Source organism: Mustela nivalis (assembly GCF_964662115.1).
Source record: "Mustela nivalis genome assembly, chromosome: 2".
Lineage (NCBI taxonomy): Eukaryota > Metazoa > Chordata > Mammalia > Carnivora > Mustelidae > Mustela > Mustela nivalis.
The window spans coordinates 385752-410405 of NC_139021.1; the positions used below are offsets into that span (position 1 = coordinate 385752).

Consider the following 24654-nt stretch of genomic DNA (forward strand, 5'->3'; position numbering starts at 1 on the left):
TGTTTATTGGACTGCCCCCCAAAGGGCTGTGATCCAGCGGGCACCACCCTGGCTGGCCCTGATGGTCATCACGCCTCCCTTACCCCCCGAGACAAGACTGGAAAGAGTGGGGGCTTTGCTTGCAGCAGCCCCTTCCTGATCCCACTTTCTCTGTCCGTCTGTCCTTCTTCTACCCATCCATCACCGTGTGTCACTTCCCCTCCCTGGCTCTGGGCTGGGGGGAGGGAGGACCTAAATCTCGGCTCCAGCCTAAAGTCCTGTCCTACCTCCTCTGCCTGGGAATGAGGTAGCAGCACCTTTTTTGGGAAAAGGAAATCAAAATCCTACTTGTTTTTGGTGGTGGTCGTGGGGAATGGAACAGTAAAGAAGTAGACAACATTTTAATGCCAAGTCTGATTTTTTGTGATGGGGTGGTGATTGGGCTAACCACGGCGGGGCGGGGTCCGCCTCCCTCGGGTCTGGCATCCCCCGCTGTGTGCGCGATAACAGCAAATGGTGATAAGGAGGAAGCGGAGGGGCTGGGGGAGGGAGGGTCGGTTCTGTCGCTGCGCTAAGTCCTCCTCACTCCTGGGGCAAGGGAACCAACTTGAGGGGAAAGGGGGGTCTCTGAGATCAAGGAGGTTGTGAGGGTGTAGGAGCTCTGTCGGCAGGGCGCGAGTCCAGGCTAGGAGGACACGTTCTTTTGGGTCCCGAGAGCCGAGCCGGAGTTGCTCTCCGCGCCGGGACTCGGAGGGCTGCCGGGGGACGGGGTGGGCGTGCAGGGGGTCCCGGTGAGGGGCGTGTCGGTGCTGAGGGAGGAGGGTGTCCCGGAGCGCGGGGCCCTGCAGCGCCGGGCGGGCCCCAGCTCCACTCGGCCCACGCGCTCGGCGAACTTCAGCGAGCACACTGTCTCCCCCAGGTCCTCGGGCCGCGTGGAGATCTGCGGGGGAGCGGGGAGCGGCGCTGGTGGGCGGGCCCCGAGTCGGGGGGGGGGGGCTGTGCGACCCGCCCGCCGCCCCGCCGCCGCCGCCCACCTGCAGCAGCAGCACCGCCGTGGCGCCGGGTCCCAGCGCCGGCTGCAGCAGGCGCGTGAGCTGCGAGTCGCGGAAGGGCACGTGTGGCCGGCGGGCCCGCAGCGCGGCCATCACGCCCCCCAGGGCCAGCAGCGAGCGATTGATGGTCCGGGCCTCCCGCAGACGCTGGGCGCCGTCTCGGTCTCCCCGCAACGGGCCGGCTGCCCCCGCCTTCCAGGCACGCTCGGATCCCGCCAGGTCCACCAGATGCAGGGTGCCTGCGGGGGCGAGCCAGCCCGACGTGGAGGGACCCCTGGTCTCGGGTGCTGTGAGCCCCCACGACCCGCGGGGCTCGGGTGCGCGCCTCGATACCTGCGGTGCCTGGCCCGCGCGGTGGGGACGCTGCGCGCAAGGTCAGTGTGACCAAGGCATGCGACCGAGAGCTGTGCGGGTTCTTGGAGGTGGCGGCGGTGGCCCGGTTGCTCCTCCCCAGGCTCAGCATCTGGAGGGCGGAGCGATAGGACCTGCCCGCTGCAGGGTCTGCGTCCCTAGGTGGGAGCACAGGCGGGGCCTCGGAGGGCTGCTGGGAGGTGGGAGGGGGCGGGGGTGCGTTGCCACTGGGCAGCCTTACCTGGTGCAGCGTCTCCAGGTTGGGCACATCCCAGTAGGTGAGGCCAGCCACCTGAATGCCCCCCTGGCCTGCTGGGCCCTGCCTCACGGCCAGGCGTTCAGGAGGCCCTGGGGCTAGGAGATCCCTGATGAGAAAGGAAAGGGTTTGGTTTCTGAGGTTCCCACGGGAACTGAAGAGCACAAGGTGAGGAGAAGGCGCTGTAGCATGGCTCTGACCTGACGGCCTCATTGTAGATCTCCACCATGCTGAGAGTCACACGATGTTGCCCTCCTGTCCCCATCTCCTGGAACAGCGACTGCAGTGCCCTAGGAGCTATGCCAGGGTCCTCAGGTGGGCCCTGGGACAGGGTGGGGCACCCCATCAGTCTCCCAGCCCAGCCCCTGGCCCCAGGAGCCACCCAGAGTCTCCCCTTCCCACCTCCATACTGTAGGTCTTGCCTGTCCCCGTCTGACCGTAGGTGAAAATGCACACACTGTAGCCACGGAGGCAGGACAGCACAGCTGGTTCCAGCTCCCTGAAGACCTAGGGGTGGGAGGGGTGGGGGGGTCCTAAGCCCCAGAACCGGGACACAGAGCGAACAAAGCTTGATTCCCCCCCCGGGGAGGATGGCTCTGGGGGCACGGTGGAAGGGTGGATCTCCCAAAAAATTAAGGAGGCTCCCTGGAGGAGGTGGCATTTGCAAGAATTTGCCAGCAAAGACGGGAAGGAATGCGACAGAGAAAAGGAACAAGCCACGTGGAGCACTGGGATTCCGAGGGCCACATGGGAGGCCCAGGGGAGCAGCAGCCAAGGGCCCAAATGCTGGGCTTGGCTGCCAGGTTCCAACTCCAGGTGTGCTGGGAAGCAGAGTGCATGACATCCTTCTGGGCTAAGGTTTTCACTCGCTGAGGCGATGAGTACAGGACCACCTGTCGCAAGAGTTCAAGGGGAGCGTGCACCTGAGGACTGGAGCAGTACTCAGTGCATAACGGGTGAGCCCAAAAGGGCTCCCCAGCTGTGCGGGATGGTGGATGCCAAGCTCACTGGGACCCTGGCCTGCGAGGGTCCACGGAGAGGCCGCTGAAGAGCAGGTGGCACTGGGACCCGGCTCCTGTCGGCCTCCAGACCCAGCAGCAGCCTTTTGAGCAAAACATGGCCAGCTCTTGTGCCCAGAAGGTGGCTGATACCCAAGAAGCCTGCAAGTTCTACTCAACATGTTCATGGCTGGCAAGGAGGGCAGAACCCAGAAAAGCCATGAGGTCACTAAGACTGTGACCAGAAGGAAGCGCTGCGGGTGACCGATAGGGGGACTCTGTGCCCTGTCACGGATAGAAGCACAAGTGAGCGGGCTCAGTGAAATATGCCTTTGGCTCCTCTGTTCAGACACAGTGAATCGGAGGGCCCTGTGCAGAGGACTGCCCAGACGGGGCCTGCATGGGGCTGAAGTTTGGGATGCGGGCTGAGATCAGGGGTGGCATGTGAGATAGAGAGAGAGGGTGAAAAACAGCTGTGGTGCTCCAGGAAGTGGGGGAGGGCGCCCTGGCCATCTGGCAGACCCTCTCCTCACACTGTGTCCCTGCGAGGCCAACACAGGTCTGCTTGCTCCCTCCCTTATGCGAGCGCCTCTGGTTCCTGAACTCTGAAGAAGTTCTAATGGCAAATTCTATGTGGACAGTGGCAGGGAGTGTATGAAGCAAGGTGGTGAGCGGTGGGCAGGAAAGGGGAGGGGGAAGGAGAACGAATCTACAGCGGGTCTGTAGCGGGCAACCAGAGAGCAGAGGCTGCCGGCTCCTCCTGCCTGCCCTCACGGCCGCCTGCTCCACCAAGGCCGGGAGAGTAGGCAGCCGGCAAGCCGGGATGGAGAAGACTACAGCCCTGTCCCCATCACAGCAGCACCGAGCCGCGCTCGGCAGCCAGCTCCCTGAGCAGTGGCCATCATCTCAGACAAGATCATTTTGCTTAGTTTCCTGGTTAAAAAAAAAAAAAAAAATGCTTTTTCAATTGTTAACCTTTCTGTTAAACCAGAAGGCTATAGTGCCATTTCCACTGGCACTGCAGAGCTTGGTCAAATGATGCAAAGAGAAAATTCCAGAAGGAAAGGAGATGGCCAGCTAGGCTCTCAGTCCTGCCTCCCAGAAGCTCCTGCTCCCTTCCCTTCAATGGCTGGAGTTCAGCCACTGGGAAGGCAAATGAAGGGGAACCCAGAGCCTCTTCTCACTCGGGGGCAGTAGGAGGGAAGGGCAGCCCAGACGGAGGGCAGAGCATCACCTCCTCCTGGCTGGCCTCTGGAGAGAAGACCCAGTCCAGGCGGAAGCGACGCTGGCGCCCTCGATAGCAGGTGGTGACCGTGCCACTGGGGCCAGGCTCCGAGCTCACCAGGCTGGAGGGTGTCCCTGGCCTCAACCGACACAGCACACGGATATTTCCTGGGAGGGAGATCACATCAGTGGTCTGCCTCCCAGGCCCGAAAGCATGGGGAGACCCCCCCTTCCTCCGCTGTCCAAGCCTGCCATACCCTTGAGCTCCAGCAGCCGCCCCGGGCATCCAGTCGGGGGCCCCCGCTGCTCCTCAGGGAGCTGAGTCCCACCCCTGCCAGCTGACAGTGCTCCCAGGGCCCAGGACACCTGGCAGAACAGGGATATGAGGAAGTGGGTGTAGTCGAGGAGCTGGGGGTAAGGGTGCTAAGAACATAACTTTCGGTGGCTCTGGGCCCCTACGGGCACCATTCTGTGGGCCCAGGATGGAGACCCAGGACCTGAGGACAAGGGAGAAAGACCCCTGTCTCCTATGGGGTTGGCAACCCTGCAAGGGATTCACTATCACCCCAGTTTGCACAGACAGAAATGAGATCACACCCAGGGTGTGTGAGATCACAAGCTATTCTGATTCCAGCGCCTACCACCCCCCTTACAGAGGGCAGCCCCCTGAGGTGGCGAGAAAGAATAAGGGGTTCCCCATGGGCGAACAGTGACCAGGCTGCCCAGAGAGTGAGTTCCGGAGAGGGCGCAGATGGTCCTGACCTGACCCCGGGCTTCACTGAGCGAACACTGACAGCTCTGGGTAAATGTGCTGACCAGGCCTCGGAGGTCCCCACAGCCCTGGCGCAGGCTAGCCATCCGTGCCCGGAGTCCTGGCGGGGAGAGTTTGTTGTGAGGGAGAGCCCGCACGCTCTGGCCTTCCCGTGAGCCCTTGGTCCCCACCCTTACCTGCCAGCTGCCCGTGCATCTGCTGTAGCTCCCTTCGACAGTTCTGCTCTGTCTCCTGCTGGAGCTGCCGAAGGGCCCCCCGAAGGCCCTGCAGCTGCACCTCCTGCACCCCCAGCTGCCCCGCCCCACCCCACCCGTCACTGAGGAAACAGGGCACTTACCGGGCCTGCCTCAGACAACCCCCCTCCCGGCTGCCTCAGCCTTCCGGCCCCTGGGCTCAGTGCCCACCTGGACTTGAAGAGCTTCTGTGGTGTCCTGGGCTTCCTGAAGCCGACCCTGGAGCTCCACCAATGCCTCTGTCTCCTCCTGCGTGGGGGGGGTGGGGGGTGGGCGGGTCAGCCGTGAAGCCAGGAGCCAACCAAGGGGGGAGAGCATGCCCCAGCCCCATTTCAGGGATGGGGACGTCAAGTCGAGAACAGCAGACTGAACTGGTCATGAGTCCCCGTCTCCCGACTTTATACAGGTCCATGGGACAGGGCAGAGGTGTCCTCCCCCAGGCACTGGTCTCTTGGAGGGGACTACCTTGTGCAGACTGTCCCAAGGCCTGTCCACCCCCTGGGGCTCTGGCCCTGAGAGGGCAGAGAGGGTTCCAGCAGCATCAGGCCCTGGGCCATGTTGCAGGTAGCCAGGTGTTCAGAAGCCCCAGACTGCGGGAACGGTAGTGGCTACGGAGGATACCTGGGGGGCCCTGGTGGAGGCTGCGGGGCCCCAGTGCAGCAGGAGATCCCGCATGAGGCTCAGGCTCTGCTTCAGAGCCTCGTTCTCCAGGGTCAGATGCTGGACCCTTTTCTCTGAGTCTGTCGCCCCCTGGCGGAGAGAGAAACCCTGGAGACGCACCTGAGAGTCAGGGGTCTCTCTCCACCCCCTCCTGGAACCCCACCGACGCCCTACCACTCCCAGGCGCAGGCGGCCCAGCTCCTCCTCCTGCAGTTCCAGCTGCTGCTTCAGCTCTTCCAGCTGGGAAGGAGAGGAGGACACAGCATGGAGCATCTCCTCCTCACCCCCCTCCAGTCCCGGGGCCCTGCTGGACTCCTTACCTGCCCCAGGATGAGCTGCTCCAGCCGCTGCCACGCCCTCCGGTCCTCCTCCAGCTGGGGAGGGTTCTGCCCTTGGGCCTCATCCCTTGGTGAAAGGGAAGGGCTTTCTTCTCGAGATGGGGATCCTGGGGGGGGCAGTTAAGACTGACGAGCTCTCTAACCTGGAGGAGGGGACGCCTAGGAACAGGTGGGCATGGGCCCCCCAACTGTGGGCCACTCCGTTTCTGTGGGCTTCACTCCCTCCACACGCACCCTCTACAACGCACTACGCCCGACGCACCCACGGGAGTGGGGCACTGCCCCTCCAACGCCGGCTGAGTCCCCTGGGACAGGGCCTGCCTTCCCCTGGGGCTCCGAATCCATGCCAGGAGGGCCAAGAGCTGACCAGTCACCGTCAACAGTGGGGGGACATCGCTCGGCTGGAAAGGACATAAGAACCAGACCAGAGGAGACTGAGGTTGTGACACGCACGGGGAGACCAGAGGACTGTGCAGAGAGGAAGGGTCAGCGGGAGAAGGACCCTCAGCCCCGCTCACCTTGGTCAGGTCGGGAGGACTCCCGGAGCTCTCTTCCGCCCCCAGCTGGACGGAGAGGAACTCAGCAAGACGCACGAGAGCCTCTTCCAGGGAGACCTCCGTAGCGCGGCCTTCGGCTCCCTCTTCCCGCCCATCCTCAGATCCGGAGCACCCAGGGAGGCCTGGTAGCGGGACAGCGAGGCTCGCGGCTCACGGGTCGGAGGCCGGGCCACCGGGAAGCACCTGCTGGGCCCCCTTCCCCCGCCCCCGAGAGGTCGCGGGCAGCCCCTTCCTCTCTCGGGCGGCGGGTTCCCCTCCTGGCCCCGGGGACGCAGCGCTCTCGGCGCACCGACAGCACCTACCGACCAGGCCTGTCAGCTCGGTCCACAGCTCCGCCGTGGGCTGGTCGGGGCGGCGGCGACCCCCGCGCTTGCAACCCGCACTCTGGGGAGGGAGCAGCGGGACTTCTGAGCATCGAGTGCGCAGCTCGTGCGGCCCCCTCCCTCCGAGACCCGGGGCCGAGGGAGTCGAGGTCTCGGCTTCCAACACCACATCGGAGACGGGGTCCTCCGCACGGCCCCCTCCCCCCGCGCCAGTCCCCGGGAACGTGCGCTGCGCGGGCCCGCCAAACCCGCTCCCGGGAAGGGGGGGCGCCGGCCGCGCCGCGCGCGCTCCGCTCACCTGGGCGGGGTCCTCGGGGTCACCGGCCGCCGCAGCCCCGCCATCCCTACGGAAGAGGCTGTAGAAGATGTAGATGAGCAGCGAGTAGAAGGCGTACATGGGCGCGCGGGGCGGCGGAGGGCCCCGCTTCGCGCCGCCCCGCGTCCCAGCGCCCAGACTCCGCGCCCGCGCGCTGCGAGACCCGTGCGCATGCTCGGGGCGGCCGCCCCCACGGCCCCGCTCCCGCGGGTGGAGGGCGCGTGCCCGAAGAAAGGGGGTGCCGGGACCGAAGCCCCCGGGGCCGCACCCCGACACCGGCCCCGCGCCTCCCCCCCGTCCTTCGCTGAGACCCCAGGCTGGGGGCACCCACGGTCTCCACACACCCCCTCCTCCGAATCTTTCCCAGCCTTCTGGGGGGACCCTATCGCCCTCGCCCGTTAGAGCCCACAGCCCGTGGGAGGCCAGGCTGTCAGCCCCACGTAACTCCCTCCCCTCATAGACCCGCCCAGACCCGCCCAGACCCGCCCAGACCCCTCCTCCCCTCTCAGCCCTGTCCGGCCCGTCTGCCAAGCCACGCCCCCTGGAACAGCCCCTTCCCTCCCAGCTCCGCCCAGAACCCGCCCTCCCCTCTCAGCCCCGCCTCCTGCAACCGCCCCCCCCAGCTCCGCCCAGAACCCCCCTCCCAGACCTCCTCGCAGCACCGCCCACACGCCTCTGAGTCCCGCCCACATCCCCTAACAGCCCATCCTCTCCCCTCACAGCTCCGCCCACGACCCTCCCCTTTCATGGGGCCTTACCTTCACAGCCCCTCCCCTCACTCCAGATCCCTCCAAACCCTCCGCCCTTAAACCTCAGTCGTGGGACAGAGCTTCCTCCTCCCAGTCCCCTCTCCGCGCTCACAACCTCCTCCGGCCCTCCTAGAACTCCCGCTTCGCCCAGACCCCGCCCCCTGCCGCTCTAGCCTCCGCTCCTCTCGTTGGCTCGCACCCGGCGGACGCCGGGCTGGAGACCCGGCAGCAACCGGCGATCCGGGGAGCGGAGGAGCTAGCGGGCGGGCGACTCTGGCCTACAGCTCGCCGCTGCGTCGGGGCCTCGCAGCTCAGCCGCCGCTGAGAGCCTGCGCCGTAGCTGCTTCCAAGCCGGGTTCCGAAGACGGCGCCTCCCCAAGCGCAGGAACGAGGTCGAGTGGGCCTAGCGCGCGACTCTCCCCGAGGCCCGGCACCCCTACCTCGATTCCAGGGCCCCCGAACTCACGTCCACCCAGGTCAGGTTCGCTTTCTCCCTTCTTCTGCCGGCCTAACTAGCTGCTTCTTCCCCACAGTTGCGTCCAGGGGTCCCAGGGGTCCCAGGGGTCCGGAAAGTTTCGGATGAGCCTGAGCCTATCCCAACACTTAGAAATGGGGCTCTGGAACCTGGGAGTCCAGGAGAGTTGCCTTTAGGGCTCTGGTCGCCGGCTTCTGCGTTTTCTTCCTCTCCAAAGTTTTGGATCCCCTTCCTGTGTCACATTCACTACCACCCGAGGTGCCATGGCCCCCAGGCCTTGGAGTGAGTGGAGCACGACCCTGTCCCACCTGGCACTGGGAGTGGTGTCTCTCCATGCAGCTGTGAGCACCGCCCAGGTGAGTACACTGGGGTTGGGTAGGGGTGTGTCCCACTCCCAAACTGTAAGCACCTGCATCAGGTCCCGTTGCCCAGACCAGGGAGATGGTGGTGGGCGGCTGAGTCTGAAGGCCAGGGTTGCATGAGACCCCCAGACCTTTCCCTGCTTAAAGGAAAGCCCTGGCTTCCCCCCCCCCCCCACATCTCCTCCTATCCCTATACTGACAGGCAAGTCGAGGGGCCGCTGCTGGCTTCCTGCTCCAGGCGTTGGCCTCTGCCACCGTGCTGGCCCCGGGGCTGGGCACAGATGAAGACTGTCTTGCTGGAGCCTGGGTGGCCACTGTCATTGGCCTGCCCCTTCTGGCCTTTGATTTCCACTGGGTGAACGGGGATCGCTCCTCTGCCAACCTGCTTCTGGGAGGAGGAATGGTGCTGGCAGTGGCCGGTGACCACCTTGGTGCTGAGGGCCGCTCTGTGGCTGGTCAGGCAGTGGTGCTGGTGGTTGCAGTAACCATCCTCATTGTGGCCGTTTTCACAACCAACACTTATGGAATGTGGGGGGGCGCAATGTTGGGTGCTGCAGGCCTCCTGAGCCGGCTGGAGGAAGACAGACTGCTGCTGCTACCAAAAGAGGACGTCTGTCGATGGGCCCTGGCCGCAGGCAGTTGGGCCTACCACCGAGCCCTGCACACACAGCGACTGCAGTGGGAGTGATGTTTGGGGATCAAAGTGGGGCTTCTGCCCTGGCCACACCTCTCCCTCCCACAGGGCTGCTCCTGTGGGCCTCTTCCCCTAGGTTGGACTCTCTTGCCTCCCAAAGAGAGCTTGCTGCAGGGTTGGCTCGTGCCCGGATGGATGCCTTCGTCAGGAGGCCGACTCTGGGCACTGTCCCTCCTCTGGCTAAGTGTGGGCACTCGCCTAGACTGGAATGAAAGAGATGGGGCCCCAGGCACATGTTGGGACGTGATGCTGGGCAGGCCATGGTTTTGGATCCAGAGAGAGGCTTGGTCTCCAATAAACCTTAGGAATATGGAATCTGCCCATTCTTGAAAGGGATGGAGGGGTCCTCCAGTGAGCTTTCTAAAACTTCAGCGCAGCAGCTGGTTTCCTTGTGCAAAAAAATGGATGTCCTGGAATTAGCCCTGGGCCTCACTCAGCCTGACCTCCTAATGACGCCCTTGTCAAGGACCGTTAGACTGAGAAGACCTAGTCCTGGGCCCCACGACCTGGTGAAGCTCTGAATATCCTTGCACAGCGTTGCAGGTAGCCCTCCGGGACAGTGACCTTCACCGGCTGCCGGTAGGGGTGGGAGAGTACAAGACTAGACTACACTTGTGTTAGAGCTAGCTGTCCTCGGAGCTCACGTCCCCTCCCAGAGCTGATTCAACATGGGCTTATTTGCCCTCTGGCCTGTGCAAGGCGCGTCCTGATTTCCCAAGACCCTCACTTTCCTTAGCGGACCCCTCTTCGGTTTCCAACCCCGGGATTAGACAGAAGGGTGGTTTAAATTCCAGGTCTGGAGCCCTTTCTCGGGGAGTACCCATGCTTGGGGGCGGTGGAAGGACACCTGGTCTCACACAAGAGAGACAGGAGTGGCCAGCAGGGGTTCTCTCCCCGGCGTCTCCAAACCCCGAGTGTGGGAGGACAAAGGCGCAAGTAAACCCCGACGTGCGGGTCCATCCGAGTGGCCCTCGGCCTGTGGGCCGCACCCTAGACGGACCGGAAGCGGCGCGCACGCCCCCAGCCCCAGGGTTTCCCCGCCCCCGGCGCGCGCCCCGCCGCAGGTCTCCCTGGCCCCGCCCCCTTCCTGCCCACTTTCTGCAGGGGCCGGCCCTCGGGCGTCCTTGCGCACCCATTGGGTCTGGCAGACGTGCCGTCTAGCGCTGGGTGGCGCTCCCATTGGCTCCGACGGTCACGTGACAGGGAGACCGAGGGGGCGGTGGCGGCGGCCGGGGAGCGCGCAGCGAAAACAAAGATGGCGGCCGCGCCGGGGTCGGTGGCCGCGGCGGCTTCGGGGCGACGCGCGGGCCGGGCCCACTGAGGCGGCGGCGCAGGGACCGGGGTTGCGGGGTCGCGGCGGCAGCGAGAGGGCGGCGGGAGCGCGCGGCGCCCCTAGCCTCCAGCCGCGGGTGCGCGCCGGCACCCGCCCGCCGGGCCGACCGGCCGCGATGTCCGGCGCGGAGGAGGCCGGCGGGGGCGGGCCGGCCGCGGGGCCCGCCGGCGCCGTGCCGGCTGGGGCCGGGGTCGGGGTCGGGGCCGGGCCTGGGGCGGCCGCGGGGCCAGCGGCAGCAGCCGCGCTGGGCGAGGCGGCGGGGCCCGGGCTCCCGGACGAGGCGGGCCTGGCCGGCGCCCGGCAGCTGCAGGAAGCGGCCGGCGACCCAGACGCGCCGCCCAAGAAGCGGCTGCGGGCGGCCGAGGCGGCCGAGGCGGCGGCGGCGGCGGCGGCGGCGGGCAGCGGGAAGCTGGAGGAGCGGCTCTACTCGGTGCTGTGCTGCACCGTCTGCCTGGACCTGCCCAAGGCCTCCGTGTACCAGGTAGGGCCGCCGGCCCGACCCCGACCCAGCCCGGTCCAGCCCCGCCGCGGCCGCTCCCCCTCCCGCCCCCCGCCCCCACCCGCAGCCCGCGCTCCGCGCGCCCTCGGAAGCCGGGCCTGAGCTCCGGGGCCCCAGCGGGCGCGACTCCTGGCGTCCGTTCGGAAGCTCTGCTCCTCGCAGGACTTGGTCTCCCAGTCGCGGTCCGGCCTCGCTCGTCCGGACGTCCCTTGTGGCTCGGTCCGAATCTCGTCTTGCCGCGTCCTTGTTTTCCAGCCTTCCCCGCTGCCCCCACGTCAGCAGCCCCCGGCGCGCCCTCTCAGGCTGACCCCCAAGGAAGCTGGCGACAGACGCCCACCCCCTCCCAGACCGCCCCCCCCCCCACTCTCAGAGCTCCCGGGACTCAGGGCGACCCTGGGGTTCCCTCTTCACTGGAGACCTTCTCTGTTCTTGGAGCAGCCACACCCCCGAAAGCCGTCTCCAGGCGTCTCGGGCGCACTTCTAGCTCGCGGCGGAAAGGACTCTCTTTTCCTCTGGTCTTGGAAGAACACTGAAGGGTCAGGATCATCTCTGTCCCTCCTCTCTCCCTGTGTTTCCTTCCTGGTGTGGATGAGCCACCTGCAAAGCCCCTTCCCAGCCTGACCTCTTGCTGTGCTTTCTAGCCTGCTGTGCCCCAAGGTGGACTCCCACCCCCTCCAGCCTGACCCCCACCGGGGGGGGGGGGGCGGGCTCCTCCGGCTACCAGCACTCCAGGGATTGTGTCCAGCCCCCTTTATCCACGTGACGATTCAGAATGGTGGCTGGACTCCGTCCTTAGCCAGCCACGGCCATCAGGGAGCGTCCTTGGCCCTGGTGGGTCTCACCCGTGCGTCACATAGCAGCAGGGGCCACACTTGGCTGGGTCAGTTTGCGCCGCCTCTTTGCTCCCCTCTGTCCACCTCAGCACCTCCTCCCCACCCTGACTTGGACACCCCTTCTTCCCAGAACCCCTTTGAGGAACGGAACAGGTTCTCTGTCACCTTGCTTTGCACTTAGGGGAGCTGGTCCTAGCTGATAGGGCCTTGTTTCCCTGGTGTTAAACTGGGGACCAGGGGTGAGAGGGCCTTTTTTTTTTTTTTTTTTTTTAATTTTATTTGTTAATTTGACAGAGACACAGTGAGAAAGGGAACACAAGCAGGGGTAGTGGGTGAGGGAGAAGCAGGCTTCCTTCGGAGCAAGGAGCCCAATATAGGGCTTGATTCTAGGACCCTGGGATCATGACCTGAGCCAAAGGCAGATGCTTAATCAGGGAGCCACCCAGGCGCCCAGGGAGGGCCATTTTTGTAGTAAGCAGCATGAGGCTAGTCTGGGTAGCCTCTAGATCTCCACGTCCTTTCCTGCTTTGGCAGGACATCGCTTAGGAGGACCCTGGTGTGCCCAGGTGACAGAGAGGAAAGAGAAGGCATTGGCAGGGAAAAGGGTTGAGTTCTTTGGGTGGAGGGTACTGGTTCTCAGCCTTTCCTGGCAAGAGGCCCTCGCTCAGGAATACCACAGGTCTTCTGATACAGTTGGGGAGTGCTTCCCATAGTCCTTCAGCCTTGGGGTACCCCATAGGGCTTGTGCCCTCTCCAGCCCCTTTCTCCCTTGCCTGTGATCTTTGGTCTCAGGTGGAAGAGTTCTTCCTTCCTTGGGTCTTAAATGAGAGCCCCAAAAAGCCAAGCCACTGATGGGTGCAGGGAGAGTCGCGGGGGAATTTGGGGGACTCCCATCCTGTGACATCCTGTGAGTGGTCTAGACCTGGTCCCGGCATGATGACATGATAATAGGCTGCCTAGTGTGGACTCTTGGTCCCCAGCCTATGAGCCTGGCTGGTTCAAACCGGCACACACAGAGCTGGGAGCAGAGCTTTGTCCTGGGCAAGCTGGAGGCAGGCAGCTAAGCAGCTGTGACGAGAGAGTGGAGGCGCTGAGACAGCCCTGACCTGTGGCCTTCCCTGTGGCCTAGTGGGCTGTGCTGAGCAGCTTCCCTGGAAGCAGGGTGCTAAGCAAGAGGAATCCGTGACGCTAAGCTGTGTGCTGTGGTACGGGTCCCCTGCCTCCACGTCCATTCTCCCCAAGTGACAGCCAGGTCTTGGTAGGGAGGTGTTTCCTCTCACCTCTGGAGGCCTGGAGAAAGCTCTAGAACATGTGAACAGTAACAGAGCCCTTGACTCTAGAAAGGCTGACTAGAGTCCTTCCACGGATCAGCACTTGCTTTGGGTGCTGGAATCTGTGCCGTTGGGGGGTGGGGTGCTGACTTGGGTGCATAGCAGTGCCCATGAGGGGCCAGAGGAAGGAGGGAAGGGTTCTTGGTGGCTCCTGCTGCATACGACCCTGGATGAGGTCATTGAGGGTAGTGGCTGGGATGGGCCTGGAGACAGACGCTGAGCCATTGCCTGGTCGCATCTGAGCTGGGTTTACTCCCAGAAGGGTTTGGTCATGAGTGTCCTGGGCCCTACACACACTGTTTTGAAACTGGCAGGCACACAGCTTTCTGTGTGTCTCTGGTTGGGGCCTACTACTGGCCATCACCTCTTGGCCTGGGCTCAGCCCCTCCATTTCTGAGGGCCTTCTTTGGTGAGCCGTGTTGACTGGCCATTTCTGGTAGGCTAGTCTCAGGCATGTGATGTGTTCTGTTCTCTGTTCCTACCAGCAACACTTCTTCTATTCCCCCCGCCCCCGCCCTGGCCAGGACTCGTGACTTGGGGGGCAGGCACCAGCCACACTGTGTGTCTGGGGATTGTCCTAGATGTGCCCAGCTCTGGGGTGAGGAGAATAGCCAGGGGCCATGCCGAGTCCCGGGCGCTGTGCCTGGCTGAATCTGGGGGGATAGCTCCATGGGCCTCTGGAGTGGGCTGAGTACACCATAACTTGAGAGCTTGCCTTGTGGCCACCAGGGGAGCTGTGGTGGTGGCCAGAGCTCACCTGGAGCCGACTTGCCCACCTATTCCTGAGTCGGAGCCCTGGCCCCACGCAGCTGGCTCTCCCACACATGGAGCACGTCAAGCCCGCATACCTGGGCTGGGGCTTGCTTTGGTGTAAGCGAGGCACTCATGCAGGTGGTTCTCACCATGGCCTACTTCAAGTTAGGTCAGGTCAGGGATGGAGTGGGTACAGCAGGTGCTGGCTTTGATGTTTTCTGTGCCGGTGTTGGGTGTGTCCTTGGTGACTGACCTAACAGGATATGGGGCCACTTCCCAGAGTCCCAGGAAGCCACTGGGGCAGGTTCGCAGGTGGGGGCAGGAGGGCTGGAGTTGGAGCAGGGATCCTGGTGCAGGGTGGGCAGCAGGACCCCTGCTATGGGGGCAGAACTGTGGCACCGGTGTGCCTGCCCCCCCCCCCCCCCGGCGTGTGTATGAGTGCCCTTCTCTGGAGGAGACAGCCTTGGCAGTGCCTGGAGTCTTAGAACTACAGCCTGACCTCCTTCCCGGGCCCTCCCCAGTGTTTCACATGGGGCCCCATCTGCTGTCCGGATGGTGCACCTGGTAGGACCATGCTGATGTCAACTGAGGCCCTGAGCTGTGGGCCAGCGTCTGGGTGGGGGGTGCCGCAGAGCTCCCCGATCTCTTACCGTGTTCTCAGCCAGAAGTTCCCTGTGACCCCCATCGGGGAAGGAGGAGTTGTAGTGGGGGCCCCCGACTGGCTTTCTGCCCTGCCGGCAGCACGGCCCCTCCTCCCACGTGTGGCAGCTGTGCCCCTTCCACCTGGGAGCTCCGTGCCCTCTCCAGTGTCTCTTCTAGGGCCCCACAGCGGCCATGGCCCCGTGCGGTGGCCACCCTCTCCTGCAACAGGGTGCTTGTCTTTACCTGATTGGGCGCTGGCCCGCTTCTGCCCTGTGGGAGGGCTGGGAGTACCTTGCCGTGCTTCTCACCCCGCGGGTCTCCTGTCTCCACCAGCGCTCGGCTCAGGCCCCGGCTCGAGGAAACCCATTACTCGATTGGCAGTCACACTGGTAAAAGGCCTAGGAAGCAGGGTGGGCCCATCTTTGCCCAGGCCCCAGCCAGTGTGACCCTTGTCAGAGTGCTTGGCGCTGCAGGCTCTGTTCTGAGTGATGTTTAAGGAACCCCTGTGTGGCCGCCCACCCGGCTGGCCTGCGATCCTCTTCCCAGCTCCTGGCGCCTGCGGCGAGGTAAGAGAGGTAGCAGAGTAGAGCTGCGGACACGCACCCGCTTCCGTGTCCAAATCGAGAGGAGAAAGTTCCTGAACTCTGGCTCCACGAGCAGCTGTGTGTTTCTGAGGCGGCTGCTTGTTGTTTGAGTTGCCTTTCACCCTGGAGTGCCTGCCTTCTGAACCAGAGCCTGGCTGTGGGAAGGGCTGGTTTCTGCCCGAGTCCTAGCTTTTGAGGCGTCAGAGGCTGTTGGTGCAGGACTTCAAACCCGAAACCTGCTGAGTGTTAGAGGCCTGGCTCTCCCCGGAACAGCTGAGTTCCTTGGACATTGTGAGGTCTCTTCTTAGGTCCCTTGAATACAGAGACTGATGAGGTGTGGGGCCAGACCTCGAGGATTTGGGATGCAACCTTGACGAACGCGGTGGGAGCCTCCAGCTGGGCTGAGCGGCAGCTCTGGAGTTAGTGCCCTTGGCCGTGCTTTGGAGGGTGGGCTGCGCACGTGGGTCTGGGGGCCGAGCCTCCCTAGAGCCCCAGCGCAAAACAGGGCTTAAAAGACCTCTTGACCAAGTCTCGGTTTCCAGGAGTTGAGGGGTATTTGCTAAGGCCCGTTACAGCCCAAGGCCTGGGGTTAGGGCCCGTCTTCATGCGTGTGGATGGTACCTTCAGTCCCCCTTAACTCGGGGGTTTTGGCTGGTGCACGGGAGCTGCCTGCGGCCAGGTGGGGGGAGGGGTTTCTGTCCTGGGAGGGACACGTGCCAGCTCCTGGGGTGTCTGCGGAGGGGCGTGGGGGGTACTGCTGTGGCTGGGGTGGGGTTGCTCTGCAGGTGGGGGCCTTGTGAGGGGCTGGGCAGGCTCTGCTGTGCGATGGCCACGGTGGGTGTTTATTCTGCTCCTGTCGCATGCTGGGGGCTGAGCCGTGCCGTCATACACGTCTCACCCCGGGTCTTCAGCACGTGATGCGCCCGTCCTGTCTTTGTCACTTTTTGTGCCTGAGGAAAGGGAGGCGCAGAGATGAAAGCGGCCAGCCCAGGGTCATGCCGCTAGTGACCTGTAGGCTAGAGTTTAAGCCAGCATCCGTCCTGGGAAGCCCTGTCATGTTCTGAGTTGAGGGGCCCCTCTGCCTGCCCCTCCCACTGGCAGGATCTTCTTGGCAGCCTGGGTGGGCGCTGCAGGGCTGCTTCTGGAGGTACCCAGGCTCTTGGGGGCTTGGCTCTAGCATGTGGAGTGGGGCATTCTGGCCTGCCCTCACTGTCCATGAGAGGCTTGGTGTATAGCTGGCATTGCACAGCGTCCCTGGGGAGCTGGGTCCCAGCTGGGCAAGTTGGGGTAGGTGCAGTCCAACCTGGCCGCTGAGGAGGCTTAAGTCTGCCTTACCGGGTGCCCAGACCTGCCTATGGAGTTGAAGTCTTGCTCAGGAGGGCAGGGAAGACCTGGAGAGCGGGCAGGGTTCTGGAGCTGGTGATGCACCCTGTGTGGACAGACCTCCTGGGCCCAGACCAGCACCTCATTTGGACCCAAGAGCATCCCAGATAATGGCCGCATGTGGACATCAGCTGTCCCTTGGCTGTGCCAGCAGCACTCTGCAGCTTCCTGCTGGCTCACTGTTCTCTAGCTCCTAACTGAGGTCGTGGGGCCTAAGGGGCAGTGACCCCACCTCTCCCCAGAGAAGGGCAGGGCCTGGTGCTGCTTCTCCGTGGTGTCTATCACCTAAGCCTGTGTTGCATTTAACACAGGAGGAAGGGGGTGGGAGCTAGCCTGGAAGCCTGGGCGTTCCTGCGGCCCACGGGCTCTAGAAGAGACCAGCTGGAGGGGTGTGTAGGTCAGCCCCCGGCCCAGAGCAGCGGACTCTCGAGGCAGCGCCGGGAGGTTCGCAGCATATGCTCGGCAGCATGGGTGTTCCTCAGAAGGCCCTTGGATGGCGTCCCGGCCTCTCACCTTCACCCCACGCCCTGGCCGGGCCACCCGGACGCAGGCGAGAAGCCAGCGGGCTTCTGTTGCTCTGCCCAGGCGAGTGGTGGCTGCAGAGCGGGGGGCCCTGACACGTAGCCTCCCCCTAGAAGGTGCTGGAGTTAGAGCCTCAGCCCCTCAGGCCCTGGAAGTGAAGGGTCTTATTGTCCAGTCAGGCTTCCTCACCGGAGGTGCCCGGCGGTGGGTGTGTCCTCACTTCCATGGCTGGCGGGGGCTGAAGTCCCTCCTCCCAGGAAGACGCACTTAGAGGACACAGACACCGTCCCCTATGCCTCGGCGGGCCGCAGCAGTCTTTTCTCGGGGACTGTGGTCTAGCGAAGCCAGGCCTGTGCTGGGCTTGGCCCTGGGCGGGGGCTGTGACCAAGCCCGCGCCTCCCGCCCCTCCCGCCAGGTGGAAGGGTCCTGTGGTGCCTGTGCCTGTGTGCCCTGCCCTTCACTCACGCCGCCTGTCTGGCTTCTCCATGGGCCCCTGGGGGTGGACAGGAGATGGTGCTTTCCCAGCCTGCTGCCCCTGTGAGCAGGCCTCAGCCCGTCCTAGCCGCTCCTGGGATTCCCCACTCCCCGCCAGCCCTCGCGTCCGGAGCTGGCATTGGCCCACCCCTGCCAGGCCCCTTCCTCCAACCTGAGCCCAGCTAGCTCCCCTTCCTCATGATACACATTGTAATTCTAGGCCTGACTTAGAAGTGGAGATTTTTAGTACAGATAACCTGTGGTGTTTGTGTGGCCATGGGTTTTGTGAGTGAGGCCTTTGTCAGACCCAGCCCCCCACCCGCACTGGTCCTCAGGGCGCAAGTCCCATCACTCACTAGCCCCAGGCCTGGCACACAGGTGCCCAGAACTCCCTCGGCCTCCCGCAGCTCCTTGGCTCAGGGTACGCAGAGCCCTGAGACCATGGGATGGCGGCTGGTGTTGACTGAGGGTCCCGTGGGTGTGGGTGTGGCTAGGCAGCTCCCCCAGAAGCGTCCGGGACTTCAAGGGAAGCTTGCACCTGGTGGCTTTCCGGAGGTTTCCCGCAGCTGATGAGCCCAGGCCATCTGCCCGCTCACCCTCAGCTGGCTGTGGGAGAGTCTCCCAAGTGGACATCCAGCTTACCCTCAGCAGAACCCTGCCTCCCCCCGACCCCCAGCATTCCCTGACCTCTGCCCCTGCAGGTTTTTACCAGCCAGGGCCAGGCTTGGGGAGCTGTGTCTGCCCTGAGGGGACGCTCAGCTCAAGTCTTTGCTCTTGTATCTCTTGGTTTCTCTGTGGGTCTCTGCTACCCCTGGAGGGCCAGGCCCACAGCCTGTGTATTTCTCTGAAAGACACCAAATAGGCACTTAGGACGTATGTGTGGAACCAGAGACCCAAGACCAGAGTTGAGCCTCGGCCCGCTGTCCGCATGTGCAAGGACTCCCGGGAGGGGGCAGGGTGCTCCGGGCAGTGTCTGGGCCTCAGGTCTGCAGGTTCCCAGAGGAAGGGGGTTTGCCGCCTACGGAGCCAGGTGGGCAGTCTGTCTTGCCCGTGACCCCAGTTCTTTCCTCTAGGCAAGCACTGTGCCCACACACCCTTGTTCCAGGCCAGCTAGGCCTCTCTACCTGCCACAGCTCTGTGCCGCTAGCTTGTAGGAGGGTCCCTGCAGGACGCCAGCCTCGCTGCTTGGGTGGCAGCTGCCTTCTTGCCTGTGCTGGCCAAGGAGGGCTAGAGTGGAAGGGCCAGGCCAGGGGTCTGTCTGAGCCAGGTCCCCAGCCCCCAGCACAGGGGAGCATTGTCTGCCGCTACTTGATAGCTGCTGGCTATGTGCCACTGCCAGGCTTGGACAAGAGTCTTTATTCCCGTAGGTGTCCTGAAATCAGGGCCTCCAGGGCACCCCTGAGACCGTCCCGGGCCCCTGGGTTGGGAAAAGGCTCCAAGCCCCAGTGTGGCCCAGCCCGTCCCCACTAGTGGGTCTACCTCAGGGGGCTCAGTAACCTCTGCAAGCCCCCAAGGGCCACTTTTGTGTCACCTGCCTCTCCACAGGAGCCCTACTGGCCGTGTGTTGGCCGTGTTCCAGGGAGAGGGCCTATCCCTCCGGAGCAGTGGCCCTGGCTGCCTCTCCGCACCTGTAGGCCCTTCTGCAGCGGGAGCCCATGGGGCGGGCTGGTGCGTGCGTGTGCACGTCCTGCAGGTCTGTGAGCTCATCTCCCTTTCCTTCTTCGCAGTGTACTAACGGTCACTTGATGTGCGCTGGCTGTTTTATCCACCTACTAGCAGATGCCCGGCTGAAGGAGGAGCAGGCCACGTGCCCTAACTGTCGTTGTGAGATCAGTAAGAGCCTTTGCTGCCGCAACCTGGCCGTGGAGAAGGCCGTGAGCGAGCTGCCCTCCGAGTGTGGCTTCTGCCTGCGCCAGTTTCCCCGCTCCCTCCTGGAGAGGCACCAGAAAGAGGAGTGCCAGGACAGGTGACCTGCGGGCCGGTCTGGCCGCCAGAGGCTTCCCCGCATGCCGGGGCTTGGGGCGGGGCTGGAGGCCAGCCTGCTGCAGGCGTGGCCCCAGAGTGCGGGATCTTCTGGTCGGTCTTTGTTGCCCTGGCCCTGGGCTCTGCACACATTAGCCCAGGGACAGCCTTGCCGGAATGGGCCGGGCTGAAGCCACTCAGGACCTGAGCCCTGGCGGGGAACAGGAGTGGGCCCCACTCTGGACCCACTGGCTGTTAGGACATGCCCCTGGCTCTCCAGGGTTCCCTGGCTGCATGGGGGCCTCTTAGAAGAGGGCCCAGGAGAGCACGGCCAGCTCTGGGAGCTCAGCACAAAGCTGCACAGGCGCCCGGCCCAGTCCTTGCCGGCCAGCCCTGCTATCCACCGGTGCTCAGGCCCGTGAGCCTCACGTGAGGGAGAGCTGCATTGGGTCCGAGACCATGGTCAGTGGCCACCGTTGCCAAGCAAAACAGTCTTCCCAGCAAAGGATGTAGGTGGCACGTGGATTCACAGCTCTCCTGTGCTCCTTCTCCCTCAGTCTCTCACACGCACACGGACTCCTTCCTGGGGGCTGGCACACGGGGAATATGTCCTTCAAGGGATAGTTTGTAGGAGTAGGGCTGGACAGGGGCCCGACTTTGGAGGACCGCTGGGCAGAGCCACCTCCCGCGTGGCGCAGCCCATGACCACGGTGCCCGCCTCCTCCCCAGGGTGACCCAGTGCAAATACAAGCGCATCGGCTGCCCGTGGCACGGTCCCTTCCATGAGCTGACGGTGCATGAGGCTGCCTGTGCCCACCCCACCAAGACGGGCAACGAGCTGATGGAGATCCTCGACGAGATGGACCAGAGCCACCGCAAGGAGATGCAGCTGTACAACAGCATCTTCAGCCTGCTCAGCTTTGAGAAGATCGGTTACACAGGTGAGGCGCCCCGCCGCCCACTGCATGCCGCACGGGGGGCAGGGGGGTATGCGGCGGTCGGGACCTGAGGGAGCAGTGGGCTCTGAGCAGCAGGCACAGGCCGTGCTGGGTGGCCAGGCTCTGGACAAGCTGTCAGTGAATGGGAGGACACCTTGGGGGAGAAGACGTGCCAGAGGCCAAGCACGGGAGGGGCTGGGGCAGGACCCTGGGGGCACCTGCATGGCTCTCAGAGGCTCTCTCACCTGTCCTCCCCTCCCTGGCCCCACCACCCTAACACGGTGGCGTCCTACTGCGCAGGGCTGCACAGCCCTTGGGACGGTCAGTGTCTGAGCAGAAGGTGGGTGTATCTTGGAGGGCCCGGCAGCCAGGGGCCTGCCCTGTGGAGCCAAAGGCGAGAAGAGCACTCAGCACATCCGGTCCTGCAGGCAGATACTGCCCTGGCCGCGGGGCTCCTGAGGCCATCAAGAAGATGCCCAGGGGCAGGGCTCCTGCGTGAGCTGAGGGTGCTCCGCTCAAAATGCAGAGTTGGGAGTGGACGCCCAGGGACGGGCAGGCTGGACCGCGCTCAGGCCCGCTGGATCTCACGGGCTCTCCTGGCCACGGCCACTGCTTTTGGACATGCTGGGGAGCAGGAACCAGGCCAGGGCCTGGTCCAGACACAAGAACAGCAAGAAGCACCTGCTGACACAGGGGCCGCTGAGGGAGACTGCGGCCCTCTACTGCTCAGCCCACAGCAGGCAGCCGGCTCAGCATCAAGGGCAGCCACAGGCAACCGGTCACGCCATGCCATCCTGCCTGGACTAGGCCTGGCTAGGTGCGGGCCTGCACAGGCCTGAGAGGCGAAGGGCCCGGCAGCCTCAGCACCAGAAGGTCATGGCCCACGGTTAGTTGCAGCCTCAGCTGCCCTGCTGGGCGCCATGGCGCAAACAGTGCAGGCCAGGCCTTGCCGGTCTGGGCGGGTCGAGGCATCAGGACGGTGGCGGTGGCCGGGCAGGGACCCCCGTGCACACAGGAAGGACTGGCCGCCTCCGTGGAGGGACTCGCGGGCCACGGGCCCCGGGCTGTGCTGAGAGAACTGTGTGACAGCACAGGCGCCCAGCACCGGGCCACACGCCGGCGCTCCGCCTTGGCGCCCCATACAGGCTCTCGGGCCGCGTGCCCGCCCGCCGGCTTTTCTGGCAGCTCTGTATCCGAACCAATAAAGTGCACTTGTTCTCAGAACGCATCCTGTCTGTGTGTCTGCTTACCCACGCCCCCGGGTGGGCCTCCCTCTGCCTGGGCTGGGCCCTGGGGGAGGCAGAGCGGGAGGCCAGCAAGGGTCGGGCCGCTCACTTCTTTCAGCGCCCGGACTCCCTGCAGCTAATGCGTGTCACTTCTGTTTGTAGTTGTTTCCCCCAAGCTTGTGTGCGCCTCCGTTTGCCATAATTGCGTTTGATTTGCCTTGTGACAAGCAGAGCTCGCGCTGTCCTGCGGTAAGTTGCCTTCCTGCCCGGCTGAGCCTCTGTCCTCGCTCGGCCTCTGGAAGGCGCCGTCCCGGCCCCGCCTGCACTGACTGCCGGCTCTTCCCGGCCTGTCTGTCTCCACAGAGGTCCAGTTCCGGCCGTACCGCACGGATGACTTCATCACGCGTCTGTACTACGAGACGCCGAGGTTCACGGTGCTGAACCAGACGTGGGTCCTGAAGGCGCGTGTGAACGACTCGGAGCGGAACCCCAACCTGTCGTGCAAGCGCACGCTGTCCTTCCAGCTCCTCCTCAAGAGCAAGGTCACGGCGCCCCTGGAGTGCTCCTTCCTGCTGCTCAAGGGCCCATACGATGACGTGAAGATCAGCCCCGTCATCTACCACTTCGTCTTCACCAACGAGAGCAACGAGACGGACTACGTGCCGCTGCCCATCGTCGACTCCGTGGAGTGCAACAAGCTGCTGGCCGCCAAGAACATCAACCTGCGGCTCTTCCTGTTCCAGATCCAGAAGTAGGTGGCTCCGCCCGGCTGCCCGCGCCTGCCCACAGTGGCTTCGCCATGCCCGCTGACCGCTTCAGCGGAGGAGGAGGAGGAGCCGCCAACGCGAACACTGGGAAAGTCTGCATGCGTGCGCGAAGGTGTGAGTGCGCGCGCCTGGCCCTCTGCCCTGCCTCCCCTGTCCCGAGCACCGGAGGCCGGGCTACCTGCGGAGGAGACGGTGGTTCACGGACACGATGGGGCTAAGCCCAGCGGCCACGCCCTGGCCCCCAGCGGCACAGTGAGGCGTACTGTCCGCGCTGGGCCGGGCTCAGGGAGCACGCTGACTTCAGACGGCATATTTGATTGCGATTAAAAAGGCACCCTTGTTTCCTACTTTCTGTTTTGTTTGAGGGAAAGGCGTAGCTGCGACTGGACACTGGGGGAGCTTTGGTTGGGCCTGGGCCAGGGCCAGAGGTCCTTGTGCCTCCGTCCCCGTGCACACCCCCAACGGAGACTTGGAGGCATTACTCCCTCTCCCACAGGCCTGCACAGGGGAGCAGCCTAAGCCGGTGCCTTGCAGCGGCCCCAGTGCACGCCCCCCCCCACCCCCCGCAACCAGCTGTTCCAGAGAGGCAGGACTGGGGCCCCTGGGCTCAGCAGATGCTTCAGAATCCAGGGTGAAGCTCTGTCTCTTCCCAGGAAAACGATTGAAGTCTTCACAGGCTCTTCTGTAAGTTATGAAATTTAGCAAGAGAGAATCTATTTTCTGTATTCAGCCTCGAGGGCATAGCACCCCAGCCTGAGGGAAGCTGTGGGGGTTGCTGGTGACAGGCCAGCCTTGCTGGGTGAAGGTTTGAGTGGGCCGGCCATCCCCAGCCTGCTGTCAGGGACTGGCTGCCGGCCCTGTGTTCTGGGGGCCCCTGTGGAGGTCAGTCCTTGGGCAGCACGCTTTCTCACTGGAGGGGGCTCTTCACAGCCTCCACTTTGCTGCTCCCATGGCCCTGGCCTGGGACGAGCAGGCCTCAGTGTGTGGGCCTCACACCGGGGGAAGGAGCCCTGCCTGGAGGACCCTGAGACCCTCAGAGCTGCTAGAAAGGGGAAGTTTGGCCCCCTCCTTTGCTTGGGAGACACGGCTCTTCTGCGATAGGTTTCTGTTGCTTCAATACCAAAGAACCAGTTTCCTTTGCCCCTGGCCTGGCCTGCCCCGCCCCGTGCTTCAGTCCTTCCCCCCCACCTCCCCACCTCCCCATTTCCCGGGCCGAGTCGGCTCAGCATGCAGGGGAGCCCAGGCAGCAAGAGTGCAGAGCCGCAGGCCTGCATGGCTCTTCCGTCCCTCCCCCTCCCAGCTCTGAAGCTGAGAAATGGAGGCAGGGAATCCTGGGGTATTGACAGCTTCATCCTAGTGCCTAGCCCAGGCAGCCCTCTGAGCCAGTCCTTCCCCCGGGGCAGCTGGCCTAGTTATACTGAGAAGACTGCTTAGCCTCCCATTTCCAGCCTAGGGCACGGGGCTCACAAGGGAACCCCTCCTGCAAGGCCATCTGTGCCTGGCTGCTGAGGGCACCCAGAGGTGCTATGCTTGCTTTCCTACCCTCCACAAAGAAAGATCCTCCCCAGCCCCCAGCACATCCTTGGGGGCACCCCCTGGCATGAGTCCCACTGCCCTTGGGGGCTGCCCCCTACCTGGCAGGCATGGAAGAGGACGTTCCGAGTGCTGTGTGCCAGGTCTTGTGTGTAGAGGAGATGGTGCTGTGTCATCGCATCTCAGCCTCTCTCAGGGGTGGACACCATCTCTAGAGCTTCTGGATTTCAGGGTGACCATGTGGTTGAGGAGCCAGGACAGGCCGGGCTTGCCTGTCTGGGTGCATGCACGAGAGATCGGAGCCTGCAGAGGGGTGGTGCCCAAAGGCTCTCCCAAGTGGGGCAGGGTTGGGGGCAGCAGATCTCTATGCAGGTCAGGTACGTGGCTGGGCCTCCTCAGCCCTGTTTCTGCATCCCCGGGTCTAGCAGCCCTTTGGGATGGGGGTGGCAGGTGCGCTGGGATCTGCACACCAGGGGCTTCTGGGTGCTGCGGGCGCATAGCCCAATATTTCCGGCAGCCCAAGGGCGTGCGGGGG

At 64.1% G+C, this 24654-nt stretch overlaps 2 protein-coding genes across 18 annotated transcripts; one reads left to right on the forward strand and one right to left on the reverse strand.

Annotated features, from left to right (window-relative positions):
- Positions 1–367: 367 nt before the first annotated feature.
- KIFC2 (kinesin family member C2) lies at positions 368–7491 on the reverse strand. 8 transcript variants are annotated; one of them, XM_082720387.1, is made up of 18 exons: positions 7042–7491; positions 6723–6804; positions 6382–6542; positions 6126–6264; positions 5846–5970; positions 5700–5765; positions 5487–5615; positions 5037–5114; positions 4809–4923; positions 4623–4732; positions 4118–4226; positions 3871–4028; positions 2041–2145; positions 1839–1960; positions 1624–1747; positions 1365–1540; positions 1014–1270; positions 368–919 (listed from the first exon to the last, which is right to left on the reverse strand). In XM_082720387.1, the coding sequence occupies exons 1-18, from the start codon at positions 7138–7140 to the stop codon at positions 423–425; spliced, it is 2652 nt and encodes an 883-aa protein (XP_082576513.1). In that variant the 5' UTR covers positions 7141–7491; the 3' UTR covers positions 368–422. The 8 variants fall into 8 exon arrangements, with proteins under 8 accessions (XP_082576513.1, XP_082576512.1, XP_082576517.1 ...); XM_082720386.1 differs by having other exon boundaries at positions 4809–4872; positions 7042–7228; XM_082720391.1 differs by having other exon boundaries at positions 1365–1494; positions 4809–4872; positions 7042–7226.
- Positions 7492–7861: 370 nt separating this feature from the next.
- On the forward strand, positions 7862–22933 carry LOC309859585 (zinc finger TRAF-type-containing protein 1). 10 transcript variants are annotated; one of them, XM_082720401.1, is made up of 5 exons: positions 10618–11153; positions 19239–19386; positions 19470–19659; positions 20385–20596; positions 21022–21817. In XM_082720401.1, the coding sequence occupies exons 1-5, from the start codon at positions 10788–10790 to the stop codon at positions 21090–21092; spliced, it is 987 nt and encodes a 328-aa protein (XP_082576527.1). In that variant the 5' UTR covers positions 10618–10787; the 3' UTR covers positions 21093–21817. The 10 variants fall into 10 exon arrangements, with proteins under 10 accessions (XP_082576530.1, XP_082576522.1, XP_082576528.1 ...); XM_082720400.1 differs by having other exon boundaries at positions 21120–21817; XM_082720395.1 differs by having other exon boundaries at positions 19473–19659; positions 20894–21817.
- Positions 22934–24654: the final 1721 nt, after the last annotated feature.

What these genes read in the sequence shown, in the direction of transcription:
- KIFC2 (XM_082720387.1), bottom strand. Translation starts at nt 7,140, where the DNA reads ATGTACGCCTTCTACTCGCTGCTCATCTACATCTTCTACAGCCTCTTC. An exon ending in TCAGTGAAGCCCGGGGTCAG is followed by an intron (nt 4,227 to 4,622) that starts GTCAGGACCATC and finishes CTGTTCTGCCAG; the next exon opens with GTGTCCTGGGCCCTGGGAGC. An exon ending in ATCTACAATGAGGCCGTCAG is followed by an intron (nt 1,748 to 1,838) that starts GTCAGAGCCATG and finishes CTTTCTCATCAG; the next exon opens with GGATCTCCTAGCCCCAGGGC.
- LOC309859585 (XM_082720395.1), top strand. Translation starts at nt 10,788, where the DNA reads ATGTCCGGCGCGGAGGAGGCCGGCGGGGGCGGGCCGGCCGCGGGGCCC. An exon ending in CCAAGGCCTCCGTGTACCAG is followed by an intron (nt 11,154 to 19,238) that starts GTAGGGCCGCCG and finishes GCCTCTCCACAG; the next exon opens with GAGCCCTACTGGCCGTGTGT. An exon ending in TGAGAAGATCGGTTACACAG is followed by an intron (nt 20,597 to 20,893) that starts GTGAGGCGCCCC and finishes CCTACTGCGCAG; the next exon opens with GGCTGCACAGCCCTTGGGAC.